Genomic DNA, 27,703 nt, shown 5'->3' on the forward strand with positions numbered 1-27,703 from the left:
GGACCTAGAAGAATGAAAGAGCAAACAAACAATGATAAACAGCACAATAAATGAAATTTAAAATTCTCTAGAAGGAATCAATAGCAGAATAACTGAGGCAGAAGAACGGGTAAGTGACCTAGAAGATAAAATAGTGGAAATAACTACTGCAGAGCAGAATAAAGGAAAAAGAATGAAAAGAATTGAGGACAGTCTCAGAGACCTCTGGGACAACATTAAACTCACCAACATTCTAACTGCAGGGGTCCCAGAAAAGAAGAGAAAAAGAAAGGGTCTGGGAAAATATTTGAAGAGATTATAGTTAAAAATTTCCCTAACATGGGAAACATCTCAAATAAACAACCTAAACTTACACCTAAAGCAATTAGAGAAACAAGAACCAAAAAATCCCAAAGTTAGCAGAAGGAAAGAAATCATAAAGATCAGATCAGAAATAAATGAAAAAGAAATGAAGGAAAGAATACCAAAGATAAATAAACCTAAAAGCTGGTTCTTTGAAAAGATAAACAAAATTGATCAACCATTAGCCAGACTCATCAAGAAAAAAAGGGAGAAGACTCAAATCCACAGAATTAGAAATGAAAAAGGAGAAGTAACAACTGACACTGCAAAAATACAAAGGATCATGAGAGATTACTACAAGCAGCTATATGCCAATAAAATGGACAACCTGGAAGAAATGGACAAATTCTTAGAAAAGCACAACCTTCCGAGACTGAACCAGGAAGAAATAGAAAATATAAACAGACCAATCACAAGCACTGAAATTGAAACTGTGATTAAAAATCTTCCAAAAAACAAAAGCCCAGGACAAGATGGCTTCACAGGCGAATTCTATCAAACATTTAGATACGAGCTAACACATATCCTTCTCAAACTCTTCCAAAGTACAGCAGAGGGAGGAACACTCCCAAACTCGTTCTATGAGGCCACCATCACCCTGATACCAAAACCAGACAAAGATGTCATTAAAAAAGAAAAGCACAGGCCAATATCCCTGATGAACATAGATGCAAAAATCCTCAACATAATACTAGCAAACAGAATCCAACAGTACATTAAAAGTATCATACACCACGATCAAGTAGGATTTACCCCAGGAATGCAAGGATTCTTCAATATATGCAAATCAATCATTGTGATATACCATATTAATGAATTGAAGGATAAAAACCATATGATCATCTCAATAGAGGCAGAAAAATCTGACAAAAGTTAAAACCCATTTATGATAAAAACTCTCCAGAAAGTAGGCAGAGAGGGAACCGACTTCAACATAAGAAAAGCCATATATGACAAACCCACAGCCAACATCATTCTCAATGAAAAACTGAAACCATTTCCACTAAGATCAGGAACAAGATAAGTTGCCCATTCTCACCACTGTTATTCAACATAGTTTTGGAAGTTTTAGCCACAGCAATCAGAGAAGAAAAAGAAATAAAAAGTATCCAGATCAGAAAAGAAGAAGTAAAACTGTCACTGTTTGCAAATTACATGATACTATACATAGAGAATCGTAAAGATGCTACCAGAAAACTACTAGAGCTAATCAATAAATTTGGTAAGGTAGCATGATAGAAAATCAATGCACAGAAATCTCTTGCATTCCTTACACTAATGACAAAAAATCTGAAAGAGAAGTTAAGGAAACACTCCCATTTACCACTGCAACAAAAAGAATAAAATACCTAGAGATAAACCTATCTAAGGAGACAAAAGACCTGTATGCAGAAAACTATAAGACACTGATGAAATAAATTAAAGACAATACAAATAGATGGAGAGATATACCACATTCTTGGATTAGAGGAATCAACATTGTGAAAATGACTATACTACCCAAAGCAATCTACAGATTCAACGCAATCCCTATCAAACTACCAATGGCATTTTTCACAGAACTAGAAAAAAAAATCTTAAAATTTGTATGGAGACACAAAAGACCCCAAAAAGCCAAAGCAATCTTGAGAAAGAAAAATGGAGCTGGAGCAAGCAGGCTCCCTGACTTCAGGCTAAACTACAAAGCTACAGTAAACAAGTCAGTATGGTACTGGCACAGAAACAGAAATATAGATCAATGGAACAGGATAGAAAGCTCAGAGATAAGCCCACGCACTTATGGTCACCTTATCTTTGATGAAGGAGGAAAGAATATACAATGGAGAAAAGACAGCCTCTTCAATAAATGGTGCTGGGAAAACTGGACAGCTTAAAAGGGTGAAACACTCCCTAACACCATACACAAAAATAAACTCCAAATGGATTAAAGACCTAAATGTAAGTCCAGACACTATAAAACTCTTAGATGAAATCATAGGCAGAACACTCTATGACATAAATCACAGCAAGATCCTTTTTGACCCACCTCCTAGAGAAATGGAAAAAAAACCCAAAAGTAAACAAATGGGACCTAATGAAAGTTCAAAGCTTTTGCACAGCAAAGGAAACCATAAACAGGATGAAAATACTACCCTCAGAATGGGAGAAAATGTTTGCAAATGAAGCAACTGACAAAAAATTCATGTCCAAAATATACAAGCAGCTCATTCAGCTCAATATCAAAAAACCAAGTAACCCAATCCAAAAATGGGCAGGAGACCTAAATGGGCATTTCTCCAAAGAAGTTATACAGATTGCCAAAAAACACATGGAAGGACGCTCAACATCACTAATCATTAGAGAAATGCAAATCAAAACTCCAATGAGGTATCACCTCACACCAGTCAGAATAGCCATTATAAAAAACTCTACAAATAATAAACGCTGGAGATGGTGTGGAGAAAAGGGAACCCTCTTGCATTGTTGGTGGGAGTGTAAATTGATACAGCCACTATGGAGAACAGTATGGAGGTTCCTTTAAAAACTATAAATAGAACTACCATATGACCCAGCAATCCCACTACTGGGCATATACCCTGAGAAAACCATAAGTCAAAAAGAGTCATGTACCACAATATTCGTTGCAGCACTATTTACAACAGCCAGGACATGGAAGCAACCTAAATGTCCATTGACAGATGAATGGGTAAAGAAGATGTGGCACATGTATACAGTGGAATATTACTCAGCCATAAAAAGAAACGAAACTGAGTTATTTGTAGTGAGGTGGATGGACCTAGAGTCTGTCATACAGAGTGAAGTAAGTCAGAAAGAGAGAAACAAATACCGTATGCTAACACATATATATGGAATCTAAAAAAAAGAAGGTTCTGATGAACCTAGGAGCAGGACAGGAAGACATAGAGAATGGACTTGAGGACACGGGGTGGGGGAAGGGTAAGCTGGGATAAAGTGAGAGAGTAGCATTGACAATATATACACTACCAAATGTAAAACAGATAGCTAGTGGGAAGCACCTGCATAGCACAGGAAGATCAGCTCGGTGCTTTGTGACCACCTAGAGGGGTGGGATAGGGAGGGTGGGAGGGAGGGAGATGCAAGAGGGAAGAGATATGGGGATATATGTATGCATATGGCTGATTCACTTAGTTACACAGCAGAAACTAACACAACATTGTAAAGCAACTATACTACAATAAAGATGCGAAAAATATTTTTTTAATTAAAAAATAAAAAATAAAGAGAGGATGATCTCAAGGGCAAAGCCTAGTTGTCCGGCTTGGGCAATAGATAGTGGTGCCACTTAAAATTATAAGAAAATTTCTAAGTTTTAGGGCAGCAGTGTCCAACCTTTGGGGCACCAGGGACCGGTTTTGTGGAAAACACATTTTCCAAGGACTGCGGGGGCACGGGGGGAGTTCAGCCGGTAATGCTAGCGATAGTTCAGGTGGTAATGCTAGCGATGGGGAGCGGCAGGTGAAGCTTCACTCGCTCGGCTGCCACTCACCTCCTGCTGTGTGGCCTGGTTCCTAACAGGTCATGGACCAGTACTGGTCTGCAGCCCGGTGGTTGGGGACCCCTGTTTTAGGGTTTTTGTTTTTCTTTTTTGGTGAGAGTTGAGTGTTGGGGAAGATGTCATTAAATTTGAACTTAGTGAGCTTTAGGCATCCTTGAGATATCCAAGTAGACATGGTGAGTAACAGCGGGTATATGTGTCTGGGTCTCATCAGACAGGGCTCAGCTGGGGGCAGAGGCTTGGTGGAACACACAGTTGGTATTTGGAACCGGTGGAGCAGATGTGAGTTTTGGGGGGAAGACAACATGTTTCCATCTAGATATGTTGACTCTGAAGTATCTCTGAGAAATCTAGATAAGCTCTTGGACAGAAATTAGAGATATGACCAATGACATTATATTCTGTGAAAGAGGAGGTAGTCACTCTGCCACAGGGAGCAGGGATGGGTTTTGAGGGGAGTGATGATAACAACCTTTTCTGGATCTAGAGGCTGTGGGAGAATCAAAAGTAGAAGAGAGCAGGGAAAAATATAAGATGGCAGAAGTGCTGGGTGTCCCGCTGGTTGCTTTTCAGCTATTCTATGTGTGATAGTTGCCTTTGCTCAAGTCAGTCATTGTTGCCTCAAAGGAAGAAATTATTTCAACAGATTTTTTTTTCAGTTTCCTTTCCTCTTCTTTTTCTTTCCCTTTCCTTCTCTTCTCTCCTTCCTTCATCCCCTTCCTTCCTTCTTTCCTTTGTATCTTCCACCCATCCTCCATCCCTTCCCCCTTCCCTTTCTTTCCTCCTCCTCCTCTTTCTTACCTTTCTCCTCCTCATACTCCTTTTCTGTTTCCTTTGGAGTCAGGCAGACCCACGAAGTGATAAAGTGGCACAGAACAACAAAGCATCACTATCTGAGGGCTCCGTCTATTCAAAGAACAGCGATAGTTGTTCAGGGGCCTATAAAAAGAAGTAAAATGTGACTTCTCTAATCTTAGTAATATGTACAATCTAGATACCAAGTCAGAAAGACAAGATGTCCCACTTTTTCTCAGAAAAGTTTTCCCAAACTATTTGAGTGTGGGGATATATATATTATTATTATTTTATTTTGTTTTTAATTACTGTTTAAATTATTTTAATTAATACTTTACCACATATTTTATTGTTTGGCCTTTTCCCTATAATATCGGTATTTCTATCTAATGTTTATAAGATTGTATTGATTTTGAAGTTGTATTACATTTTGAATTACTAATATGATGAGATATGAAATTTTCTGTTTAGGAAGAACAGATTATTTTATAAACTTCAAGAATTCAAGATTCTTGCTCAGTTTTTAAATGATGTTGTAAATATTTCAGCCATTAGTTTGGCATATTTTCAGAGCTCAAATCAGCAATGTTCCACATGCAGATACACTATTCAGCGTCTCAAGTTAAAATCACTTACATATCCAGAAAGGTAAGAAAACTAAATTTTGATTTCAATGTTATCTTTTAAACTTGAAAATATTGCTTTGCTAAGGAGTGGTTTAAAAATTCATGTATTTGAATATCTGTTTATTGTATTTTAGATTGTATTTTATATAAATGTTGGAATATCTAAAAGATACAAACATTTTTTTTGGCTTAGATGAGATTTATTTTGGAATCACATTACCCAAGCAAAGAAAAAACACAATCATTTCACAAGACACAATAAACATGAAAAAAGTGAGACAAATGTCTGCTTTAGAACTTTATCAGTCATTTCAATGGGTTTCTGGATTGCTAGAAATCTCTCTTCTTTGGTTGACTGCTACACTTTATCTTTATCTCTGTTTATGTTCCTGTATTTATATACTTGATTTCCCAATTACCTTTTTGTGAATGTCGAACACAGTAAATAAGAATTTCTGGAGAATAAAAATAATAAGTGGTAAGCATATGCATTTAGATGAGGTCTACTTCAACAAAGGAGAACTGGGAAAATTCTTTGAAGTATGTTATTTTGTAAACTTCTGGTATGAGAATATTTAGTCATTCAAAAGTCAATGAGTGAGGACTTCCCTGGTGGCACAGTGGTTAAGAGTCTGCCTGCCAATGCAGGGGACACAGGGTTCGAGCCCAGTCCGGGAGGATCCCACATACCACGGAGCAACTAAGCCCATGCACCACAGCTACTGAGCCCGAGCACCACAAGTACTGAAGCCCGTGGGCCTAGAGCCCGTGCTCCGTAGCAAGAGAAGCCACCACAATGAGAAGCCTGCACACCACGACGAAGAGTAGACCCAGCTCGCCACAACTAGAGAAAGCTCGCACACAGCAACGAAGATCCAGCACAGCCAAAAAATAAAATAAATAAATAAATTTATTAAAAAAAAAACAGTCAATGAGTGAAATGTCATTGTAACGGAGAGATAACTTGCACTATCATATTCCCCTAGTCTCCTCCATTAATACCTGTCTGAGCCTCAGGATGCTGAGTATGAATAAAGAAGTGTAGTTGTTATAGTTTTCCATGCTCTGTTTCTGGCACTTAAATGTAAAGGATTTATATTGTTCTGGAATATAGTCTTATCCCTGTATATCCTAACTGGAAAGAGAAACAAAAGAGTTTCTTCCTCAGTCTAGAAGAAGCATATGCTGTAAGTCTTGGCCAGGCATTAGCTAGAATCTTTGTATATAAAACAGCACATGAGCTCACTATGAGAAAGAGAAATTTAGTTCCATACATCTGTACAGTAAAAGCAACCAAGGATAATGTATATATGGGCAAGTGCCAGAGCTGGATACTCATCTCTCATTGTTCAAGCAGAGGTGAACAGGAAAAACACAACAACAAAATGGTGCCTAATTCAGCATGAGCAGCATGAGAAAGATCCAACAGTCAAGATTTAGAAATAAGGTTGACTTTTTAAAAGATTTATTACAGGAAATTTCACAAAGAATTGCTTGGTGTTCTCAAGAATATTTAAGGAAACAGTAATCCGTGAAGGAACAAGTGAAGAGCAAGATGATCAAGCAACTGACCGTGATTAAATGGAACTGAGACTTAAGAAACTAAGGTCAACATCAAATTTAGTGTCAACATTAAAAACAAGAAAGAGTAGAATTATAATGTAGAAAACTCATTTTTAATAACCTACAGAATAAGGTAATATAATAGAGAAGACTGAGGAATAATTTTTTGGGAAAATAATTAAAATGAAAAAATGTAGATACCTAGTATTGCTGAAGAGGAGACACAACAGAAGAAGTAACTACAGATCTGATGAAAGGAATCTCTCCTCAACTGAAGAAGATACAGATCTCAAATTGATAGAATGAACTAAGAACCAGGAAACTAAAAGAGAGCAACATTTAGAGCCACTCATATATTTTATTTTTAAGATTGAGTGATAAGTATAGAATTCTGCAAGTATTCAAAGACTTCTTCATGGAATGGAAGATTTAATGCTGTAGCAATGGCAATTCTTATTAAACTCACCTGTAAGTTTAACACGGCTCCCATCAAAATCTCCAGAAGAGAAGGCTTAGCTCTTCCTAATTAACTTGGAATAACAAATTACTGAGATGAGCCAAGAAAATTTGAATGAGAGTCGTGTTTATAACTTTAACTATGAAACAGAAAAGCAAATTCCAAAACAGCAATAATTTAAAAAATTTGATACTGGCAGAAGAATATATATGCATTTAAGGGAGTAAAAGGAAAACTCCAAAACGTAATTTTGTAGATGATGTGAATAACCTTTCAAGTAATGACACAACAATAAATGACAACTGAAAAAGAGTTTAATGTCTTAATTATAACATATTCAAAATTAGTTATAGATATAGTAACATATTAAATATAAAACAGTAAGGAGAAAACATAGGCAAATGTTTATGTATGCAGAATAATGACAGCCAAGACAGAGAAACTAAATGGAAAATATTAATCACTTTGCCTCCATACAAATTAAAAAAATAAAATCTGTATGTCACAAACATTAACAAAAACAAAATAAGAAAACTTATAATGTGTGGGATACAGAATGGCTTTAAATTATTTATATATTAATACATTTTATAAAAATACAGAAAGACACATCTCAGTTAAAACATAGAGAAACATCTTTTTAGTTGCCTTAGTCAAAAAACCTGGGTTCAGCATAGACGTCTTTTTCTGTCACACTCCACATCCAATCATAAAAACTTTTGCCCCTACCTTCTAAACATATCCAGTATTCAACCACAGTCTCAATAAAAGCCAAAGCCCTCACGATGGTTTAAATATCCCACCTGACTCGGGGGCTACACCTCCACTATCCCATACCTCTTTGACCTCAGCTCTTCCTTCACTGAACTGGCTCTTTAGATCCAGCATTGCAGGCCTCCCTGCTGTTCCTTGAACAGACCAGGCAGGATCTTTCTTAGAACCTTTGCACTGGCTGTTTCCTCTGCCTGAAAATTTCCTTCCCTAGAAGCCTAACTTTCTCTTCAAGATTTTACTCAGATGTCATTTTTTCAATATAGCAATCCTACCACTACTGATCTCCCTGACCTTGCTCAAGTTTTGTTTTGTTTTTCCTCATAGGACTTATAGGTAGTGTACTACATACTTATTTATTATGTTTGTTGTTTATTGGTTGTCTCTCCCCATGTAGAATTTAAGTTCCTTGAGGACATTGATTTTATCCATTTTGTTCACACAAGTACTTCAACTGTGCCTGGTACAAAATAGACACTAAGTGAATAGTTGAATGAAGAACCAGAGAAATAAATTGACAAAGAGCAGTTTAAAAAATTAAAGGAATAAATGGCTAACAGTCATATTTTAAAATTTGTAACCCCAATAGTATTCAAATAAATTAAAATTAAGGCAATGAGATATATCTCTTCCCAAGTTGGAAAAAGAAAAATATCTGTTGTTGCTGAAGTTATACAGAAATTTCCACTGTGTTTCACTGCCGGTAGGTGTGTAAACTTATAAGCACATTCTGGAAAGTATTTAGCAAAATATGTCAAGAATCCTCAAATGTTAATACTTCTAGCCTGTTATTTCTTCTTCTAGAACTTATACTTCAGAGACCAGGTAGCACAGGGTAATGTTCAGAGTGCCTGAGTTTTCACTTTAGTTCAGTTCCTTGCTAGTTCTGTGACCTTCTCAAATTGATTCATCTTTCTGTGTCTCAGTTTTTTAATCTGTAAAATGAGCGTAGTGATAATCAACTTCACTACTAAGGTTAAATATTGTAACATTTACAAAGGATATAAAATATTGTCTGACATAGAATAAGGGTTACACAAATGTTTGTGAAATAGATACAATATCAGAAATACACATAAATATTTGTATAGAAGAGAACTCTTTTCACAGTCTGATTTATAATGCTGAAAATTAGAAATAAATTAACTGCTCAACAATGAGGCACTTGATAAATTTATTATGGAATATCCACAATATGAAATGTTAGGCAATCATTAAAATGGCAAAATTACCATAACATAATGGTTAATGACTCATTTTAATATAATAAAAATATATGTATGCCATAATTAGAAAAAACTTAATGAAATTATTTCCTCTTATAAAGGGACCTTGATAAATTATATTTATACTGATACTAAATGAAGGACTTTCTTAAGAAGTTGTAATTTGCTGTATACTTTAACAATTATTGCTCTTCTTGGTTACTATGTAGAAAAATTAGCATATACTAAAAACTGTAGTGTTTACAAAAAGTGAAATTGTTGAATATTTTAATATTTAAATAAGAAATTGTTTTTGGATTTTGAAGTTGATGATGTGATTTAAAAATTATTTCTATATCTACCTCTTGAATTTTTAAAACTTATAGACTCCTTAAAAACAAAGAGGCAAATAATAGTTTGTGGTAATTATTAGAATTGAGATCTTTGGTTCCTCCAAAAAATCACTGAGGATTTTATATTTTATCTTCAATAAGTAGTTATCTGATTTATAGCTCAAAAAAGAATAGATAGTGACTTCTCTGGTGGCACAGCAGTTAAGAATCCGCCTGCCAATGCAGGGGACATAGGTTCAATCCTTGGTCCAGGAAGATCCCACATGCCATGGAGCACTAAGCCCGTGTACCACAACTACTGAGCCTGTGCTCTACAGCCCACAAACCACAACTACTGAGCCCATGTGCCACAACTACTGAAGCCCACATGCCTAGAGCCCATGCTCCGCAACAAGAGAAGCCACCACAATGAGAAGCCCGCACACTGCAATGAAAACATTGCTGCAACTAGAGAAAGCCTGCGTGCAGCAACGAAGATGCAACACAGCCAAAAAAATAAATAAAAATAAACAAATTAATAAAAAAGTAGATAGATTAAATATTGCCATTTGGGTTTTCTTCATTGTATGCCAGTTTAGGAATAAAATAGATATCAGTAATCACTAGAGGAATGTAAGTCAAAACCACTTCACACCTATTAGAATGGCTATCATCAAAGAGACAAGAGATAAGTGTTGGCTAGGATGTGGAGGAAAGGAAACACTTGTGAACCGTTGGTAGGAATGTAAATTGTTGCAGCCACTATGGAAAACAGTATGGAGGTTCCTCAAAAAATTAAAAATAGAAAGAACTACCATAAGATTCAGCAGTTCTACCTTCTGGGTATATATCCAAAGGAAATGAGAACAGGATATTGAAGATTGAAGAGATATCTGTACTCCCATGTTTATTGCAGCATTATTCACAATAGCCAGGATATGGAAACCACCTAAGTATCCATCAAAGGATGAATGGATCAAGAAGATGTGGAGGAGCTTCAAGATGGCGGAAGAGTAAGACACGGAGATCACCTTCCTCCCCACAAATACATCAGAAATACATCTACACGTGGAACAACTCCTACAGAACACCTACTGAATGCTGGCAGAAGACCTCAGACCTCCCAAAAGGCAAGAAAGGCCCCACGTACCTGGGTAGGGCAAAAGAAAAAAGAAAAAACAGAGACAAAAGAACCGGGACGGGTCCTGCACCAGTGGGAGGGAGCTGTGAAGGAGGAAAGGTTTCCACACACTAGGAAGCCCCTTCGCAGGCGGAGACTGCGGGTGGCGGAGGGGGAAGATTCGGAGCCACAGAGGAGATCACAGCAACAGGGGTGCGGAAGGCAAAGCGGAGAGATTCCCACATGGAGGATCGGTGCCGACCAGCATTCACCAGTCCGAGAGGCTTGTCTGCTCATCCACCGGGGCGGGCGGGGCTGGGAGCTTAGGCTCGGGCTTTGGTCAGAGGCAGGGAGAGGACTGGGGTTGGCAGCGTGAACATAGCCTGAAGGGGCTAGTGTGCCACAGCTAGCCGGGAGGGAGCCCTGAAGAAAGTCTGGACCTGCCTAAGAGGCAAGAGACTGTTGCTTTGGGGTACGCCAGGAGAGGGGATTCAGAGCATCACCTAAACGAGCTCCAGAGACGGGCGCAAGCTGCGGCTATCACCGCGGACCCCAAAGACAGGCATGAGACACTAAGGCTGCTGCTGCTGCTACCAAGAAGCCTGTGTGCAAGCACAGGTCACTCTCCACACCTCCCCTCCCAGGAGCCTGTGCAGCCGGCCACTGCCAGGTTCCTGTGATCCAGGGACAACTTCTCCAGGAGAACACACAGTGTGCCTCAGGCTGTTGTAATGTCACGTTGGCCTCTGCCACCGCAGGCTCGCCCCACGCTCCGTACCCCTTGCTCCCCCTGGCCTGAGTGAGCCAAAGACCCTAATCAGCTGCTCCTTCAATCCCATCCTGTCTGGGTGGGGAACAGACGCCCTCAGGCAACCTACACGCAAAGGCGGGGCCAAATCCAAAGCTGAACCCCAGGATCTGTGCGAACAAAGAAGAGAAAGGGAAATCTCTCCCATCAGCCTCAGAAGCAGCGGATTAAATCTCCACTATCGACATACATAACCCTGCATCTGTGGAATACCTGAATAGACAACGAATCTTCCCAAATTGAGGCAGTGGACTTTGGGAGCACGATATATATATATATTGTTTTTTCCTTTTCCTCTTTTTGTGAGTGTGTATGTGTATGCTTCTGTGTGTGATTTTGTCATTATAGCTTTGCTTCTACCATTTGTCCTATGGTTCTGTCTGTCCGTTTTTGTTTTTTTTTTTAGAATAGTTTTTAGCGCTTGTTATCATTGGTGGATTTGTTTTTTGGTTTGGTTGCTCTCTTCCTTCTTTCTGTTTTTTATTTTTAATAATTATATTTTATTATAATAACTTTATTTTATTTTTAAAATTTTTTCTTATTTTCTTTTTTCTCCCTTTTATTCTGAGCCATGGGGATGAAAGGGTCTTGGTGCTCTGGCCGGGCGTCAGGCCTGTGCCTCTGAGGTGGGAGAGCTGAGTTCAGGACAATGGTCCACAAGAGACCTCCCAGCTCCACATAATATCAAATGGTGAAAATCTCCCAGAGATCTCCAGCTCAACACCAAGACCCAGCTCCACCCAATGACCAGCAAGCTACAGTGCTGGACACCCTATGCCAAACAACTAGCAAGACAGAAACAGAACCCCATCCATTAGCAGAGAGGCTGCCTAAAATCATAATAAGGTCACAGACACCCCAAAACACACCACCAGATGTGGACCTGCCCACCAGAAAGACAAGATCCAGCCTCATCCACCAGAACACAGGCACTAGTCCTCTCCACCAGGAAGCCTACACAACCCGCTGAACAAACCTTAGCCACTGGGGGCAGACACCAAAAACAACGGGAACTACGAACTAGCAGCCTGCGAAAAGAAGACCCTAAACACAGTAAGTTAAGCAAAATGAGAAGACAGAGAAACACAGCAGATGAAGGAGCAAGGTAAAAACCCAAAAGACCAAACAAATGAAGAGGAAACACGCAGTCTACCTGAAAAAGAATTCAGAATAATGATAGTAAACGTGATCCAAAATCTTGGAAATAAAATGGAGAAAATAAAAGAAACGTTTAACAAGGACGCGGAAGTAATAAAGAGCAAACAAACAGTGATGAACAACACAATAAATGAAATTTAAAATTCTCTAGAAGAAATCAGTAGCAGAATAACTGAGGCAGAAGAACGGATAAGTGACCTAGAAGATAACATAGTGGAAATAATTACTGCAGAGCAGAATAAAGAAAAAAGAATGAAAAGAATTGAGGACAGTCTCAGAGACCTCTGGGACAACATTAAACTCACCAACATTCGAACTATAGGGGTCCCAGAAGAAGAAGAGAAAAAGAAAGGGTCTGAGAAAATATTTGAGAGATTATAGTTGAAAACTTACTTCATATGGGAAAGGAAATAGTCAATCAAGTCCAGTAAGTGCAGAGTCCCATACAGGATAAATCTAAAGAGAAACACACCAAGACACATATTAATCAAACTACCAAAAATTAAGAACAAACATTAAAAGCAGCAAGAGAAAAGCAACAAATAACATACAAGGGAATCCCCATAAGGTTAACAGCTGATCTTTCACCAGAAACTTTGAAAGCCAGAAGGGAGTGGCAGGACATATTTAAAGTGATGAAAGGGAGAAACCTACAACCAAGATTACTCTACCCAGCAAGGATCTCATTCAGGTTCGACAGAGCAATTAAAACCTTTACAGATAAGCAAAAGCTAACAGAATTCAGCACAACCAAACCAGCTTTACAACAAATGCTAAAGGAACTTCTCTAGCCAAGAAACACAACAGAAGGAAAAGACCTACAATAACAAACCCAAAACAATTAAGAAAATGGTAATAGGAACATACATATTGATAATTACCTTAAATGGAAATGGATTAAATGCTCTAACCAAAAGACATACACTGGCTGAATGGATACAAAAACAAGACCTGTATATGTGCTGTCTACAAGAGACCCACTTCAGACCTAGAGACACATACAGACTGAAAGTGAGGGTATGGAAAAAGATATTCCATGCAAATGGAAATCAGAAGAAAGGTGGAGTAGCAATTCTCATATGAGACAAAACAGACTTTAAAATAAACACTATTACAAGAGACAAAGAAGGACACCACATAACGATCAAGGGATCAATCCAAGAAGAAGATATAACAATTGTAAATATTTATGCACCCAACATAGGAGGACCTCAATACATAAGGCAAATGCTAACAGCCATAAAAGGAGAAATGGATGGTAAAACAATAATAGTATGGGACATTAACACCCCACTTTCATCAATGGACAGATCATGCAAGATGAAAATAAATAAGGAAATACAAGCTTTAAATGACACATTAGACAAGATGCACTTAATTGATATTTATAGGACATTCCATCCAAAAACAACAGAATACACATTTTTCTCAAGTGCTCATGGAACATTCTCCAGAATAGATCATATCTTGGATCACAAATTAAGCCTTGGCAAATTTAAGACAACTGAAATCATATTAAGTGTCTTTTCCAACCACAATGCTATGAGACTAGATATCAATTACAGGAACAATCTGTTAAACATACAAACACATGGAGGCTAAACAATACACGACTTAATAACCAAGAGGTCACTGAAGAAATCAAAGAGGAAATCAAAATATACCTAGAAACAAATGCCAATGAAAACACGACAACCCAAAACCTATGGGATGCAGCAAAAGCAGTTGTAAGAGGGAAGTTTATAGCAATACAATACTACCTTAAGAAACAAGAAACATCTCAAATAAACAACCTAACCTTACACCTAAAGGAATTAGAGACACAAGAACCAAAAAACCCCAAAATTAGCAGAAGGAAAGAAATCATAAAGATCAGATCAGAAATAAATGAAAAAGAAATGAAGGAAACAATATCAAAGCTCAATTAAAATAAAAGCTGGTTTTTTTAAGATAAACAAAATTGATAAAGCATTAGCGAGACTCATCAAGAAAAAAAGGGAGAAGACTCAAATCCACAGAATTAGAAATGAAAAAGGAGAAGTAACAACTGACACTGCAAAAATACAAAGGATCATGAGAGATTACTACAATCAACTATATGCCAATAAAATGGACAACCTGGAAGAAATGGACAAATTCTTAGAAAAGCACAACCTTCCGAGACTGAACCAGGAAGAAATAGAAAATATAAACAGACCAATTACAAGCACTGAAATTGAAACTGTGATTAAAAATCTTCCAAAAAACAAAAGCCCAGGACAAGATGGCTTCACAGGCGAATTCTATCAAACATTTAGATACAAGCTAACACCTATCCTTCTCAAACTCTTCCAGAATATAGCAGAGGGAGGAACACTCCCAAATGCATTGTACGAGGCCACCATCACCCTGATACCAAAACCAGACAAAGATGTCACAAAGAACGAAAACTACAGGCCAATATCACTGATGAACATAGATGCAAAAATCCTCAAAAAAATACTAGGAAACAGATTCCAACAGCACATTAAAAGGATCATACACCATGATCAAGTAGGATTTACCCAAGGAATGCAAGGATTCTTCAGTATATGCAAATCAATCACTGTGATATACCATATTAATGAATTGAAGGATAAAAACCATATGATCATCTCAGTAGACGCAGAAAAATCTGACAAAAGTTAACACCCATTTATGATAAAAACTCTCCAGAAAGTAGGCAGAGAGGGAACCGACTTCAACATAAGAAAAGCCATATATGACAAACCCACAGCCAACATCGTCCTCAATGGTGAAAAACTGAAACCATTTCCACTGAGATCAGGAAAAGACAAGGTTGCCCACTCTCACCACTATTATTCAGCTTTGTTTTGGAAGTTTTAGCCACAGCAGTCAGAGAAGAAAAAGAAAGAAAAGGAATTCAATCGGAAAAGAGGAAGTAAAGCCATCATTCTTTGCAGATGACATGATACTATACGTAGAGAATCATAAAAATGCTACCAGAAAACTACTAGAGCTAATCAATGGATTTGGTAAAGTAGCAGGATACAAAATTAATGCACAGAAATCTCTTGCATTCCTATACACTAATGGTGAAAAATCTGAAAGTGAAATTAAGGAAACACTCCCATTTACCATTGCAACAAAAAGAATAAAATACCTAGGAATAAACCTACCTAAGGAGACAAAAGACCTGTATGCAGAAAACTATAAGACACTGATGAAAGAAATTAAAGACGATACAAATAGATGGAGAGATATACTGTGTTCTTGGATTAGAAGAATCAACATTGTGAAAATGACTATACTACCCAAAGCAATCTACAGATTCAATGCAATCCCTATCAAACTACCACTGGCATTTTTCACAGAACTAGTACAAAAAAAATTCTCAATTTGTATGGAAACAGAAAAGGCCCCGAATAGCCAAAGCAATCTTGAGAAAGAGAAATGGAGCTAAAGGAATCGGGCTCCCTGACTTCAAACAATACTACACAGTTATAGTAATCAAGACAGTATGGTACTGGCACAGAAACAGAAATATAGATCAATGGAACAGGATAGAAAGCCCAGAGATAAACCCATGCACAGATGGTCACCTTATTTTTGATAAAGAAGGCAAGATTATACAATGGAGAAAAGACAGTGTCTTCAATAAGGTGTGCTGCGAAAACTGGAGAGCTACATATAAAAGAATGAAATTAGAACACTCCCTAACACCATATACAAAAATAAACTCAAAATGGATTAAAGACCTAAATGTAAGGCCAGACACTATAAAACTCTTAGAGGAAAACATAGGCAGAACACTCTATGACATAAATCACAGCAAAATCCTTTTTGACCCATCTTCTAGAGAAATGAAATCAAAACAGAAATAAACAAATGGGACCTAATGAAACTTAAAAGCTTTTGCACAGCAAAGGAAACCACAAACAAGATGAAAAGACAACCCTCAGAATGGGAGAAAATATTTGCAAATGAAGCAACTGACAAAGAATTCATGTCCAAAATTTACAAGCAGCTCATGCAACTCAATATGAAAAAAACAACCCAATCCCCAAATGCGCAGAAGACCTAAATTTCTACAAAGACATTTCTCCAAAGAAGGTATACAGATTGCCAGCAAACACATGAAAGAATGCTCAACATCACTAATCATTAGAGAAATGCAAATCAAAACTACAATGAGATATCATCTCACACCAGTCAGAATGGCCATCATCAAAAAATCTACAAGCAATAAATGCTGGAGAGGGTGTGGAGAAAAGGGAACCCTCTTGCACTGTTGGTGGGAACGTAAATTGATACAGCCACTATGGAGAACACTATGGAGGTTCCTTAAAAAACTAAAAATAGAACTACCATACAACCCAGCAATCCCACTACTGGGCAAATACCCTGAGAAAACCATAATTCAAAAAGAGTCATGTACCACATCGTTCATTGAAGCTCTATTTACATTAGGCAGGACATGGAAGCAACCTAAGTGTCCATCGACAGATGAATGGATAAAGAAGATGTGGCACATATATATAATGGAATACTCAGCCATAAAACAAAACAAAATTGAGTTATTTGTAGTGACGTGGATGGACCTAGAGTCTTTCATACAGAGTGAAGTAAGTTAGAAAGAGAACAAATACCGTATCCTAACACATATATATGGACTCTAAAAGAAAAAAAAAATGGTCATGAAGAACCTAGGGGCATGATGGGAATAAAGACGCAGACCTACTAGAGAATGGATTTGAGGACACAGGGAGGGGGAAGGGTAAGCTAGGATGAAGTAAGCATGGACATATATACACTACCAAACGTAAAACCAATAACTAGTGGGAAGCAGCCGCATAGCACAGGGAGATCAGCTCGGTGCTTTGTGACCACCTAGAGTGGTGGGATAGGGAGGCTGGGAGGGAGGGAGATGCAAGAGGGAAGAGATATGGGGATATATATATATGTATAGCTGATTCACTTTGTTATAAAGCAGAAACTAACAACAGCATTGTAAAGCAATTATACTCCAATAAAGATGTTAAAAAAAAAAAGATGTGGAAGGGGTGTGTGTGTGTGTGTGTGTGTGTGTGTGTTTGTGTGATGGAATATTATTCAGCCACAGGGAAGAAGACATCCAGCAGTTTGTGACAGCATGGATGAATCTTGGGCACACTATGCTAAGTGATATGTCAGACAGAGAAAGAGAAATACTGTATGATATCACATGTGGAAGCTAAAAAAGCTGAAATTATAGACACAGAAACTAGAATGGTGGTTAACTAGAGCCTGGGAGGTGGAGGAAAAGAGATGTTGGTCAAAGAGTACAAGCTTCCAGTTATAAGATGAATAAGTTCTGGGGAACTAATGTACAGCTGAGTGATTATAGTTAACAGATATTGTATTATATACTTGAAAGTTGCTAATACAGTAGATCTTAAATGCTCTCACCACAAACTAAATGGTAATTATGTGATGTGATGTGATGTGATGTGATGCATGTGTTAGCTAACACTATGGTGGTAGTAGGTACTATGATAGGTAACTATCATACCTACCTGATTCCAAGTTCACACCCCTCAGGGCAAAAAAAAAAGTTTTAAGGTCCCACTGCATCTCACCGATTTTGATTGGGCAAGTACATATCTTTGAACCTCACACTGTGCTTGGGGAATTACATTCTTCTCCTTGGCCAGGGAAATAAGTTCTTTCAGTGTTTTATGCTTAACTCTGAGACAAGATGGGATCAAGTTCATCCAAAGTTTATAGATTGAGAGTGGGGTAAAGAATGATGAGGGTAATATTACCCGAAAGGGATAGATGCTTGGTGGCAAAAATAACAGACCACTACAGAGAGACTGAAAATATTTTGATAAGTCAGCAAAATATTAATTAAACATTGTCTGGCTTGTAATATATCTTACTAAAGTTAAATATTGATTTAACTAAAAAATATAATTCTGACTGGCCGACACAATTAACTTGTGAATGAAAGCAATAAATGAATAGCTAAGCTAGAGCACTCAAATTCAGATCTTTCAGGGTCTGGATACTTCAAACAATTTGGGGGTAAGTTAGGTTTTTTAAATAGCTATGTTTATAGTTCTGCATGACTATAATGTAATATTTTGACTGACAAGACAATGTGAGATTAAACATTGAAGTAACTCCTCAAATAATTTACCCCAGTATCATGAGGGTTTATGTATAAATTTAGACGTTTGTCCTTTTTCAAATTAATTAAACATTTAAATCTATAATTTTGTAGCTTTGGCCTCTATGCTTTACTTACTTCATGGTAACTTCTTTTGTTAATTTAGTATTTCATTTCATTAAATAGTTTCAATATTCTTTTGAAAATATTATACATGAAGCTTAGATTTAATGAGGGTAAGTATTTGGTAAAGAACAGCCAAAGAACTGTCTTTAGAGAGTAACCTCAGAAAACCAATTTACTATTTGTGCTGAAGTCATTAACACTTCATTTTTTGTCTTTTAACCTGCCTGGTTAAAAGGCCAAGGGTACTTTGGGAGAATGTGGGGATTGGAGTGCTAGAATTGTGAAGGGCGTTTAAAGGTAACAATTTTGGCAAAACTGTTTTACATTTTTACAAAGTTTGTTCACTTATTCTGAAGCCTGTCCCCCATCTTCACTCTCCACAGCCCATTTTCTCGAGGCTCCTCAAATGGTGCTCTAGGTCTGTGTAATGTTGAGAGGTGACACAGATAAAGAATTGCAAAAAATGTCAACAGTGTGAATAGCCACTGTGTGTTTCTATATGTAATGTAAACTATGCCTCATATAAGAATAAGGTTTTAGGATGACTGGAAATGAGCTTCTTTTGTATACCATTAGAGTATTGAACAAAGAGGTTACTATACCTAAATATTTTTAGAAATTCAATATTTTATTTACCATATATAGGGACAAGATACTTTATTCATATTCTACTTCTAAAATTATTTATCTTAGATTAAAATTTTGTTGCAGTTATATAAATTAAAAAAAAATATTTGATAATTAAGATAAGTGATTACCTTTTTTTTTTTTTGCGGTACGCGGACCTCTCACTGTTGTGGCCTCTCCCGTTGCGGAGCACAGGCTCCAGACGCGTAGGCTCAGTGGTCATGGCTCACGGGCCCAGCCGCTCTGCGGAATGTGGGATCTTCCCAGACCGGGGCACGAACCCGTGTCCCCTGCATCGTCAGGCGGACTCTCAACCACTGCGCCACCAGGGAAGCCCAGTGATTATCTTTTTAATTTGCCTAAAGTTATGACATAATTTTAAATGGTAATAGTATAATTGGACATTGTAAGCAAGAAATTTCAGGTTATAATCCTAAAAACTACAGCACATATATTTTCACTAACTATGCTGTAAGATACAATTATAGTTATTATATAAATACCCAATAATTGATACAAATCTTAATAAAATTTGATTAAAAGTACATTACATAAATAAATATATAAATATAAATGCATTTTACAATCAACCTGCATTCACAAAATAGTTGCTTTTCTTTCTATATTTGCCTTGCAATATCTTCCATATGTTTTCAGTGACATTATATATGTGAAGTATACATTCGGCTCATAGCAGATGCTCAGTTAGTAGCAATCCTTTCGTTTCATTTTTATTCCCTTCTTTTGTTGGTCCCCAATTTAACTCTTCTTATACCTCCTTTTATCTATAAATACACAGCTCAAGCAATAGACTGGCCCAGCCCATAATTATATGAAAAATATCGGCCTGTTTTGCTGAGGTAATTCATCAATAAAATGCTTTATTCCCAATAATTCTGTGAAACTATGTCACATTCTCCAACCATAAAAACACTCCTTTTTGTAAAAGTTCCATTCATTAATACTTTGTAAACTTCTTATCCAAACTCTCTATTCACTTCTACCACACTTCCCACTCTTATAATGTAGTGATCAGAATCCTCACCCATCAGAGTTTTGGGGGATATAGGAAGACTCTCAGCAGAGTTAAGAACTTCAGAAAAAGAAATCTGCATTGATTGCAAATTTATCTCATAAAGTGGAATTTATCTTGTGAGTTATTTGCCCTAAACTCAATTTAACCTTCTCCTTTAGGGAACTAGTATATAAGAAGGAGGATTTTTAGTTTTTTTCCAAGATGCATGTTTTGGATGATGCATGTGATTTAAGGAAACGTTATTGTGTACAAAGGATTGATGACTTCTTGGAAAGGATATCCCAGAGAAGTTTGTTTTAATATTAGTGAACTTCTTTCAAGATGAATTATAGTGGTTAAATTTATTTAGCATCTACTACATCCCAAATGCTATTTTTACAATTTTTTCAACAACTCCATGAGTTAAGTATTTTCTTTGTTTTACTAGTAAGGGAACAGAAACTCAGAGGCTTTATAACGTGTCTAAGGTTTCTCAGCTGAGAAGTGCCTTTGCAATGACTCAAAGCCAAACTTTTCTTGGCTTTTTTCATTTGTTGTTTTCTTTGCTTTTAGTTGCTGCTCTTTTTATAGGAATAACAGTTTTTCACTAATTAATATAGTCAATTATTCCCATTGTGGAACATTTGGAAAATTTAATTCATATATAATCCTACAACTAAGAGATAACACTTAATATTTTGTCATACTTATAGTCACACATGCTACAGTTGAATCATGAATTTAACTATTTACATTGAATTATAAGCAGGCTTTTTGTGTAGAATCATGCAGCTTATTCACTTCAATAATAGCTTCAAGGGTCACTGTTCACATAGATAATAATGTGACCACATTGTACTTGGAGCTGTGCAACATCATGTACCTGGTTATAAGCAATTTTTCTCTTTTTAACTGTAAGTTAATGACTCAATATATTTCATCTTTTGTAGAATATTCAACTTAGATTTTCCTTTATGTTGAATACTTTTTCCCCAATTTTTGTTTTTCATAAACACTATCCATGTATAGACAACTATCTGTACTTTAAACAAGTGGCTTTTTTATATTCATAGAAAGAACATTTTCAAATCTTTTACCTCACCGCATGATGTTCACACCTTGACACAGAATGTCGGTGACCCAACAGTCATAGGTTGCTCCATTTATTTCTCTTTTTCAAGTCACTTATAAGAGGAAAAGAAAGTGTAAAGGCAGACAGGTATGTCCACTATTATATTTGATTCACTGTCTCCTTAATCGTGTTTTACACAGACAAATGTTATATACAACTCCTTCATTGGTTAAGTAAGAAATGCGGTAAAGTCATTGGGATAGGCCACAGAAAAAAAAAATAAGCATGCATGTCATTTTAATTTTTATGTAAAATCTAAACAGTGGATAGACTATGAAAATTTACTAAATTTACAAAATTTAGATGCAATTACTTCTACTCAGGGAAAAAAAAAAACCCTAAAATACATTTTGTGGGTGGTTAACAAAACTCTTAACATTCCCTGTTGGCTGTGGATGCTAACAGATGCTTGGATGAAATATGTGCTTTAAAGTTTAATTACCTAGATAATTGCAGTAACCATTTAGTTGCTTTTCCCATTTAGATCTGTCCATACAGATAATATGCAATTAATGAGAATTAGCACTGCCAAATCATTGGGAATGTGAGTTATAAAAATATGATGCCTTATGGTCCAGACTAAACTGTATATCTACTCAATCAGTAATTAGCTATCTGTAACAAACTATGATAGAGATTACACAAACAACATAGTTCTTCTGAGCTTTTCCAGTGGACTAGGCTTTCAAACTTAGGGACTGAGAGGAATATTCAAGTGGAGGTACCTGGATGACTTCCTGAGAAAAGGTGAACTAAATCTACTTTTAAAAACTTTACTTAATAAGTAAAATGTACTCTTTTTGGTATACAGTTCTATGAGTTTTAATAAGTGCATAGAGTCATATAACCACCACCACAATTAAGATACAGAACATTTCCATCAATCATAAAAACTGCCTTGTGCCCTTTATTTCCAACTCCCCATGCCCACTCTCTGACAACCTCAGCACCTACATTTGCCCTTTCCAGAACATTATATAAATGGAATCATATAGTATGTTGCCCTATAACTATGGCTTCTTTCACTTAGCTTTAGACATTTAAAATTCATCCATGTTGTTGCCTATATCAGTGGAATGTTATTGATGAATAGTATTTTATTGTATGGATATACCACAGTTCCTTTATCCATTCACCAGTTGGAGGAAATATAATTTATTCATAATTTTTGATATCTGTCCATGACCAAAGCCAACATAAATATTTGCCTGCAGGTTTTTATGTGAACATACATTTTCGTTTCTCTTAAACACCTAGAAGAGAGATTGTGGGGTCATATTGTGAGTGTATGTTTAACTTGATAAGAAACTGACAGACTTTTCCAAGGTGACTGTACATTTTGTTTTCCCACTGGCACTTATCAGAGTTCTACTGCTCTCTTACACCAAAAACTGCACCTTCAACAGTTTTTTTGTTGTTTGTTTTTTATTTTTGCTGTTCTAATACTTGTGTAGAGGTAGCTCACTGTGTTTTTAATTTGCATTTCTCAAATGACAAATGATGTTGATGACCTCTGCCATTTAATTGAGGGTATCTGCATCTTTAAATTTAATGTAACTGTAGATATATTTGGGTTTAAATCTATCATCTTGCTATTTTGTTTTCTGTTTGTCCCATCTGTTCTTTGTTCCCAGTTTCTCATTGTCTGCCTTCTTTTGGTAAATTGAGGAGTCTTATGATTACATTTGATCTTCTTTGTGGGTTTATTATCTATAACTGTTTGGTTATTTTAGTGGTTTCTTTGGGGTTTATATTATAATCTTTATTTTATCACAGTATACCTTCAAGTGAATTTTACTGCTTTACATATAACATGAGAGCCTTACAGTAGTATACTTCCATTTCTCTCTTGTGCTGTTATTGGCATACATTTTAATTATACATATACTAAGATCTCTATAATACAGTGCATCACTTTTCTTCAAAGAGTTATGTCCATTAAAGATATATAAATCATTAGGAAAAGTCTTATATATTTTTTCCATATCGTTACCATTTCTGGTGCACTTCTAACCCTTATGTAGATGCGTATTTCCATCTGGTATAATTTACCTTATAACAAAAGGAGTTCCTTTAAGATTTTTTTGTAGGATCTGATAGTTGTGAATTCTTTCAACTTTTGTGTGTCTGAAAAAGTCTTTATGACGTCTTTATTTTGAAAGATAATTTCTCTGTGTATAGAATTCTAGTTTGATGGTTGTTGTTGTTGTTTTACTTTCAGTACGTTAAGAATGTTGCTGTACAGTCTTAGACCATGCATTGATCTTAATGAGAAATATATTACTATCCTTCCTTTGTTCCTATGAAGAAAATAAGCCCCTTTTCTCTGGCTGGTTTTAAGATTTTCTCCTTATCACTGATTTTAAGCAGTTTGATTCGATGTGGCTTTTTGGAATTTTTTTTCATATCTCTTGTGTTTACTGTTTGACCTCATTGGATCCATGGGTTTACGGATTTCCTCAGATTTTATGTAAATTTTTAACTCTTTTTGAAATATCTTTTTCTATGCCCCTACTCTCTCCTCTCCCTTTGGGGACTCTAATTTCAAGTTTATTATGCTGCTTGAAGTTGTCCCACAGTTCAGTGATACTCTGTGAAGTTCTAAATTTCATTTACTCCCTACATTTCATTTTGAATAGTTTCTGTTGCTGTGTCTTCAAGTTCACTATTCTTTTCTTCTGCAATGTCTAAGTTGATATTTATCCTATCCGGGGTATTTTTCCTCTCAGATATTATAGTTTTCACCTATGGAAGTTTGATTTGACTCTCTTAATATCTCTTATGTCTCTACCTAGCTATTTGAACATATGAAATACAGTTATAATAACTCTTTGAATACCTTTGTCTGCTGATTCTCACATCTATGCTAGTTCTCGGGTGGTTTCAATTGGTTGACCCTCATATGGTTCCATTTTCCTGCTTCTTTGCATGCTTGGTAATTCTTGATTAGACACCAGACATTGTGTATTTCATCATGTTAGGTGCTCCATATTTTTGTATTCTTATAAATATTCTTCAGGTTAATTCTCAAGATGCTGTTAAGTTACTTTTAAACAGGTTGATTCTTTCAGGTCCTGCCTTCAAGGTGTTTTAGGCAGGACTGGAGTAGTGCTAAATTTAGGGTTAATTAGCCCCACTACTGAGGCAAGACCATTCGATTCTTTTTACCTGACCATCTGGCAGGTAGGAACAGACACCTTTGTTAATGCTGGGAACCTTATCCTAAGTAAGTTTTAAAAATACTAGATGCATAGATGTGGTGATATGTTGTACAAAAGCCCTAGGGAGCTGTTTTAAATAAAGAAGCATGTCTATTCCCTGTAATTTGGTAGAATATATATGGATTAAAATTAAAAGCTAATTGTATTTGAATTTTAGAGAGATTTTTTAACCCTTGGATTTCTTCTATTATTTTTTATTAAAGTTTATACTTTATCAATGTACTGTGCTCATTTCTGCTAATTTGTGGTAAACAAAGCATTAGAAATGCAATATTCAGTGCTCTTTTTTTAAATTAAAAAAATCCACCTAATAGTCTTCTTCCTATGATAGTTCAACATATATCACATAGTTTTTTCTAAATTATAGAGTTTAAAAATTTTGATTCGGGGAGAAGGAACTATTAATAACATAGGATAAATGATCTCAAAATCAGAGTCCTGGCAGTAGAACCAGATAGGCTTTTCACAATGTAAAAACAAAGAAAATTAATTTTTCTCATATGTTTTGGTAAAATTTCACTTTGGTAGGTGTAATGAACCTGACTAAACTGTTTTGTAATGCTTGCAGAAGCTTTGTAAAATGTGGAATATTTAATAAAAATATACATTTATTATATTGAACATATTTCAATGGTAACAGGGTTATGAGCTTTTATTTTTTTGTAGAAAATAAGAACACACTTGCCATAATATTGTATTATGAATATGTGAATAGAACAATTACTTAATGACTGAGGTAATTTATTAATAAGTCTAATAACACCCTTGTCCTATGATGACAACTTAAAAATTAGGTGGATCAGGGATATCCATAACATTGAAGGCTCACTCACTGAATAAAGGCTGTAGCAGGCTAGATTAAAAATTGACATAAGTATATATGTATTTGTTAGGGGAAGTGGTAAAGTCATTCTTCCACTTATTTCTTAATAATGGAGAAAGGATTATATCTGATTTTTCGATTATGTTCTGAACTCCGACAATTTAACAAAAAGCTACTTTTGCTAATATCTAAGAATCAGAATCTTATCAAATTGAGGTACTGTCATTTCATATTTACTTCTATATTAAAATTAAAATTCCTAGATGCATTTATTATTTCAAGTGGAAAATATTGTAGTATTCTATATCAGCTTTTAGAATTAAAGATGAATATGTTCATATTTTATTACTTTTCAAATATTAGCAGATATAGGAAATTGATTTAAAATGGAAGAATTTAACCTAACAACACTGTTGATATTTTTAAAACATGTTCAACGATGTCTTAATCAAGCTAGAAGGAGACAGACAGCAATATATCTCTTGAACTAGAGCAGTGCATATGTCAAATAAAGGCGAACTACCAGCACCTGTGCAGTTGAATTGCTCCCTTTTCCTTGACTAAGTTAGTATGGCTGATACAGCAAATTTCCACTTATTACGCCACTTTTTCCTTTAGCTCCTTTCCTGAATTTTGACCAATCTTTGCTTATTCTAGTTGATTGCTTTTTTGAAGTTTTCAAGACATTAACAGGAAGATAAATCACGAGACAAGATGCCTGATTCACCACAGTGACGTGACTTCTCAGAAACCTTCAAATACTAAATACACAATTTCTCCAAGATATAGAATACTTTAAATGTTATTATTTCCATTTTAGCAGGTGGCAGAGGATTGATTAAAATATTTGGCAAAATTGTCTGTGCAATTCAGCCCAACTCTTCCATGATGGCTTTCATGGTAGAAGAAGTGGCCCAGCCACTAAGAGTTGAGTTCAGTTTTCAGCTATTTCAGTATCCAAAAATATTTCCCATTCAATGTAAGTTTTCCAGTGAAGCAGCAAAGAGAGAAGATGTTGAAGCACAGAGAATTTTTTTCTTTCTCACAAATACTGTGTCTATTCATCCCTATGTAGACAAATTAGATGGAGTAGAAATGATCCCAGAGGTTTATCTCAACTCCCTGCATTTAGAGAACTAGTTAGTCACAGGCATAGGGTATTCCAATATTTATGAGAAGAAAATAAATTTGCTGTTTTACTAATAGTTATTTTTTCTCTCTGTTTTTCTCTTTCACAGACCACCACTATGCACTTATAATTTTGTACTTAAAGAAAGTGAGGAAATATTTCTCAGTCCAAATACATGCACACCAGATGAAATATAAAATGCCTTCTTCTATCAAATGTAACAACTTGTTTGTGAATTAAAGAACTTGTAAATGGAAACAACACAATTAGTATTTCTTTCAGAATGCATTGTTCAATCTGAAATTCAGATATTTCTACTTCTTGAATAAATTTTTAAGAATCAAAAATATAGAATATTTTTAAATGCATATGCTAAAGCATTCTGAATATATTTTAAAAGCTATTTATTTCTGTTTACCTTAATCAAATGTTTCTCATTGAATGTTTCCCTTAATTACTTAGTATTAATAGATAATATGTCTTTAGAAAAAGAGAGAAGCTTATTGCTTCAACACACTGTCTAAATAGTATCATTCTCCACTCAGAATGCAGTAATAAATGAATTTTTTAAAAATTTGTAAATTTATCATTTTGAGAAGTCACTTGGATTAATGTAAATCTTGTAAACATAAATACACCTTCTGTTTAGTGAGCTATTTGGCATTTTGTAATGCTTTGTAAATAAAGGCTTTGTTTCTGTGGAGCACAATAATCTATGGGCCTGAAATCCTTAATGTCAGATCTGGGGTCTACCATTTACTAATGGTGTGATCTTGAGTAACAAAATTTACCTCACCATGTTGCAG

The 27,703-nt window shown here is 35.9% G+C and overlaps 1 protein-coding gene across 4 annotated transcripts in view; it reads left to right on the plus strand.

Annotated features, from left to right (window-relative positions):
- LIPI (lipase I) overlaps positions 1-27,280 on the plus strand; it is a 79,685-nt gene extending 52,405 nt beyond the window's left edge. For 2 of the 4 annotated variants that reach the window (XM_029214747.1, XM_029214748.1), the window contains exons 9-10: positions 5,126-5,302; positions 27,007-27,280. In XM_029214747.1, the coding sequence (XP_029070580.1) occupies positions 5,126-5,302; positions 27,007-27,094 (265 nt within the window). In that variant the 3' untranslated portion in view covers positions 27,095-27,280. The remainder of the gene's footprint in view (positions 1-5,125; positions 5,303-27,006) is intronic. The other 2 variants (XM_029214750.1, XM_029214749.1) reach the window with 1 other exon arrangement.
- Positions 27,281-27,703: the final 423 nt, after the last annotated feature.

The sequence above is a fragment of the Monodon monoceros genome, unplaced genomic scaffold, assembly GCF_005190385.1.
Source record: "Monodon monoceros isolate NGI ecotype Baffin Bay Population unplaced genomic scaffold, NGI_Narwhal_1 Super_Scaffold_11, whole genome shotgun sequence".
Taxonomy (NCBI): domain Eukaryota; kingdom Metazoa; phylum Chordata; class Mammalia; order Artiodactyla; family Monodontidae; genus Monodon; species Monodon monoceros.